The 5,288-nt window shown below is 38.9% G+C and overlaps 1 protein-coding gene across 1 annotated transcript in view; it reads left to right on the top strand.

The window, feature by feature from the left end:
- Nucleotides 1-406: 406 nt before the first annotated feature.
- The window catches only part of PI4KA (phosphatidylinositol 4-kinase, catalytic, alpha), a 56,493-nt gene continuing 51,611 nt past the window's right edge, over nucleotides 407-5,288 (top strand). The window contains exons 1-6 of the mRNA XM_009997668.1: nucleotides 407-529; nucleotides 1,783-1,876; nucleotides 2,390-2,478; nucleotides 3,020-3,092; nucleotides 3,410-3,669; nucleotides 4,275-4,341. Of these exons, the coding sequence (XP_009995970.1) occupies nucleotides 431-529; nucleotides 1,783-1,876; nucleotides 2,390-2,478; nucleotides 3,020-3,092; nucleotides 3,410-3,669; nucleotides 4,275-4,341 (682 nt within the window). The 5' untranslated portion in view covers nucleotides 407-430. The remainder of the gene's footprint in view (nucleotides 530-1,782; nucleotides 1,877-2,389; nucleotides 2,479-3,019; nucleotides 3,093-3,409; nucleotides 3,670-4,274; nucleotides 4,342-5,288) is intronic.

Raw genomic sequence — 5,288 nt, 5'->3', positions numbered from 1 at the left:
TTTTGTCACTCATCGCTCTTTCCCAGCCCTTAGATGCTCCCGTTAAGATTTATGACTAAAGGAGGGTAACGTGACCTTCTGTCTTCCAGAAGATGGAAGGTCCACTGTCCACTTCAAACACAGGATGTCTGGATGAGTCTTGACAACCACAGCCTGTCATTTCTTTTCTCTGCTGTGAAAGCATTTGCAAATGTCTTAGTGCAAACCAGGCCTGTGCCTTGGTGGGCTTTAGGGCATGGACGTGGCAGATAGTTGTGCTCCATAAAAGAGAAGCTGGCAGCTATTTGCATTGCTTCCCTGAGGTCTGCTGGTGGATTTTTGAAAGACAGTTTTAATGTGTACTGCTGTTCCCTTGGATTGTTTTGACACTTCTGATCTTGTTCCAATGTTCTTTCCCTCCACTATTTTTCAGGTACAAAAACTGCTCTGTATGTGTCCAGTTGATTTTCATGGAATCTTCCAGTTAGATGAGCGACGCAGAGATGCTGTTATTGCTTTGGGAATCTTTCTAATTGAATCTGACCTCCAGGTATTTTTCCCATTCAGGCTAACTCTTTTTAACTTGCAGTATTTTTTATTAATTCATGTTTAGTTGATCAGTGAATGAAAAGTTGGTGTTTCATCTTCGTAAAAGTAAATTGAAACATCAGAGATAATAAATCGGTGAAGGCAGGAGAGAACAAGGAAGCAAGGACGTTACTGATGGGTGTGACAGAAGTAATGGCACTGCCACAGCCAAACTTCTGACATGTTTTTTTGTCATCATAGCTTAAGAAGAGAAAAGAAAGGCTTTTTCAGGAATATTTACTCAAACCAGGTGCATCATTGTATGTTCTTCCCCACATGCTTCTAAGTGACAGGTATATTCTGCTGTTCTCTTAAATGTCAGGTTGGCAATAGCCCTTTTCATGCCTGGCACTAGCCAGGATAGACAAGACAAACAGTGCACATAGGCTGCATTGTAGGAACATTCCCTTTGTGTCTGTCAGCCTGTTCATGACAAGCTAGTCTCTTCCCTTCCAACTCTGGGTCGGGTATTGTTCTGTGCAGAGGGAAGGAAGGACGTACCAAGTCCTAGGTCCAAAGTCATGAGATCTCATTTCAAGTAATTTCATGCTTGAAAGGTTTGCATCAGGCCTTAATGTCCTCCTATTTTGTATCCATTTACTGTGATGTAGCTCCCATGTGTATTATCAACATACTTTTTGTTTGTTTTTTGGGGGTTTTTTTTGTGTAGTATGAATTTTAAAAAAGACATCTGTCTTTGTCTTTGGTAGCATTTTGATCATGTTTTCAAAGCCAGCTGTTAGTATTAATTAATACAACTCAGTGAGGAAGGAAAGTGCTGTCCTTTGATTAGCAGATGAGGAGGCTCAAGTGTTCCACAGAGGTGCTAAGTGACTTGCATAAGGCCATGGCGTGTATCACATGGACTAAACTGGGGCTGCCATGCTGGATTTCTAGCTGCCTTAAAATTGTTTTGTCACTTTGCTGTAAATTAATATATTGTTTGGGGTTAATTACAGTTCTGAAACTTTTTTTCTCCAACTTCTGCAGAGAACAAACTGTTGCCTACAATGAAAGGGTTGGATTTATAGCACTGAGTTGGTTTATTTTTATTTGCCTGTGTTGAAACAAGTTTTGCAATATTCAAGAAACCTGTGGAGTCATCATGAAAGGAGAGTTCTGTGTGTGATTGCTGTAGTCTTTCCATGTTTCTAAAATAAGATTATATGGTTCAGCTTTTCTTCTGCATTTTAAATTAAGTGTTTTTCTCTTTAGCACAAAGATCATGTGGTTCCTTACCTGCTCCGACTACTGAAAGGCCTTCCCAAAGTCCAGTGGATAGAAGAAAGCAACGCACGGAAAGGCAGAGGTGATGTTTGGATTTTTGATCTTTCTGATGGAATACCAGTCAGGAAATAGAAATAAAGGTTATTCAGGATGTGGTACAAGGGGAGGTGATAGGTCCTGCTAGGTTCTTAGCTTCTGACTCAGTAGCCTTTAATATTGATTTTCTTTAGAAGCAAAGAGGAAACTGAATAGTTCCAGCTATCTTGACTGCTTTGTCATAAATTGCACTTCCCAAATAATTCTATGCTCAGTGTGTTTTGTTACTAAATTCACAAGGGTAATACAAAATGCAGTATTTTTTTTTCTAGTACTTGAAAGCCTGCACCAATTTTTAATCATTAAAATTAATCTTTTAACATTTCATGCTGAAGTTTTGGTGGTTAAAGTATACTTCTAAAATATTTTTCTACAGTCTGTCTCAGAACTGTATGACATGAAAATAATATGTGTCTTCTTGCTTTATTATTATTTCCTCTTTGTATGTTGATTTTCCCCAGCAATACTTCAGTGGCTTATTCTCTTTGTTACTTTGCAGGCTTGCTTCCAGTTGCAGAAAACTTCAGCTTCTGCTTGGTAACGTTGCTGTCAGACGTTGCTTACAGGGATGCATCTCTCAGAGAGCAGGTAGAGTTTGTCTGAAGGTTGTGCTGGGGTAGTACCTGAGTCTCCATCGCTGCAGTAGCGACAAATACCTAGAGGAGAGTGCACCACAGCTGCTTTCCTTCTTGCAAAGGGATTAATTGCTTTGATGTGTGTACTGTTGCATTATTTTGCTTGATGTGTGTACTGTTGCATTATTTTGCTTGTGTTTATTTGCAGTCCAGATACCTAGAAGATATTTGTAAGTCTGCTGCTCCTTCCTTGTGTCAGAAGGTGTCAGTTGCTGAGCCTAGAGTTTCAGAATTCAAGTTTTGATACTGAAATTAGGACTGTTGCAATTTTATTGTGTGCGTGCATAGCAGCTTACTGCAGATATCACAAAAGAAGCTCTGTGAGCTGAATGAGAGCAATATACTTTTCCAGTTACCTAGCACTACAAAAGTCTTGTTTATGGGAGGTACTTGTGTTAATATTTGCAAGTTTCATTTGTTGTAGTAATCTGGTATAAGATAATGATATCTCTTTATCAGAAAGTTTGTTTGTATGTCTGTCTTGATTGCTTTAGATTTTGGATGCAATCCTACAAGTCATGCAGTTTCTGTTGGGAATGTGCCAGACCCCACAGATGCACGATAAAGGTACTTTTATTACTATATTCATAATTCCTCACCTATGAACTTCTCTTGTATTTTCTTAGTATCAGGATCACTCCTGAAATGTGAGCACCTTTTTCTTTCAACTTCCTTTAGCACGTGTTTATTCTGTTTATCGCTGCCTGGTAAATATGGAAGCAGAAGTGTGTTAAATTGTGATGCCATAATGAGTTTTCCTCTACTTGCACAAATAAGTCTTTATGAACACGTTAGGCTGAAATAGTTTAGTCAAGTAGCAAAACTGTGAAGAGGAACTTCTAAGTTACTGTTAATGTACTGTTATACCTGTTTTTCTTTTCCAGAGTATTTATGCAAGTATGCAGTGCCCTGTCTCATTGGCATTTCTCGAGCCTTTGGTCGCTACAGCAATTCAGAGGAGGCTCTCCTTTCAAAGCTTTTTCCAAAAATCCCTCCACATTCCCTGAGAGTTCCAGAGGAGCTTGAAGGAATTCGCCGCCGATCCTTCAATGATTTCCGATCAATTCTTCCCAGTTCTTTACTCACTGTTTGCCAAGAAGGAACACTCAAGAGAAAGACTAGCAGTGTATCCAGCATCTCACAGGTTTGTGTTGGAGTCAGTGCTCAGATGATTTCAGGCTCTTGGAGGAGTTCAGGAAGCATTAAGCCTGGATAGATGCAGTGTTTTGACACACTGTTTGACCAGATACAGAGATATTTATTCTGGTTCCATGACTAAGATTCAAAATAACTTTGTAGTTTCTGAGCTACGGAACAATCAGTGGCAGTTAAACTAACAACTGAAATAATAAGTTTTCAGAAGGAGCAATTTGCAAATCCCATTCCTTATGTTACTCTCATGAAGAAGTATTGTAATGTATATGTGCAGATTTGCGAAGTTTGTTGTCTCAGGGGAAGACTAGATTCAGATGGTGGTTTTGCAACTACAGATTGTTACTAGCATAGTTTCATACAACTCAGGAGTCAGCATACTGATCTCTTCCCTGTGGTTAGAAGCACTGAACTAGCTCTTTTTAACTTCCCATTTGTGGTTGGAATTTAGCTGTTATACCTGGCAATACATAGTTCCTGTTAGTTTTGTTTGAAGTTCTGTTTCATTATAATAAAGTCTATGAACTGTTCCCTGGAAGATTTTTCAATGTTATTTATGAATAGTTTTTAAATTACAGCTTTTGTGTGATGTTTCAGGTTAGTCCTGAACGTGGAATTCCTCCTCCCAGCTCTCCTGGAGGATCTGCAATTCATTACTTTGAAGGTAAATTATTTTGCAAAGAAACACTGATTTAGTGGTTTTGTTGCTATTTATAGAAAACTGAAAGCCCAAATCCTTTTTAATCTATTTTCTGCCCTGTAGAATTCTCCTAGTAAGTCTCTGGCACATTTCTGCTATGATTTTGAAAAATTGAGGACTGTAAAAACAGTAAGAAGTGTTTCTTAACACCAGTAGTTTCCGGGCTGTGTTGTTTCTGGCAGGCTCTGAGAGGGGCAGGATTTCCCCACTGCTAGGCTGTGCCTAGTACTGAAGAGCTTAAATCAACTAGGCCAGAAATATTTCAGGAGATTAGGCTGAGTAACTTTAAGAAAGCAGTGTTAATATTGTACTTCAGTAGACAAATCAATAGTGGGACCCGGGTCTGGAATTTGGAGACCTTTGTGGCACATTGTATAAATCTAAAACAACAGCTTCATTTGAAGTAAATGTGATATGGGTCATTATGTAAGGCCTAGGAATTTGCTGAAGTGAGAAATAACAAAGGAGTGAAGTGGAGTGCTCACTAATGTGTATTAATTAGTGTGTCATTAAAAACGTAAATGAATTAATATACAAACTCTTAACCAACTGGGTTTTGGTAGAGCTCTGTCTGTGAGTTCTGTGTCAAAGTAGGGCTTGAAAATAAGCTGCCTTTCATTAATCAAGTGGAAGACTAGCTCTGTATCTGGGATGTTTTGGTGTCTCTGGTTTTGTCTGGCCCTTTGAGGTTTTTAATCTTTTGGGCATTCTGTTTCTGGGTCATTCTCCTCTCTCAAGCCCTGGCTTAAATTGATTTCTTTTGCATCACTTTTCATTTTCCTTCATGTTGCTATTTGTAGAGGCATCTGTCTTCCTTAATCATATCATGGGGTTGCAGAGTAATTCAAGTATCATTCTTGAATTGCTAAGTAGGAAGAGACCTGTTTGTCTTCTCTCTACCCTGCTGGACT

The sequence above is a fragment of the Chaetura pelagica genome, unplaced genomic scaffold (assembly GCF_000747805.2).
Source record: "Chaetura pelagica isolate M959 unplaced genomic scaffold, ChaPel_1.0 scaffold45, whole genome shotgun sequence".
In the NCBI taxonomy this organism is placed as follows: Eukaryota; Metazoa; Chordata; class Aves; order Apodiformes; family Apodidae; genus Chaetura; species Chaetura pelagica.
This window is presented reverse-complemented; position numbering and strand designations above follow the sequence as displayed.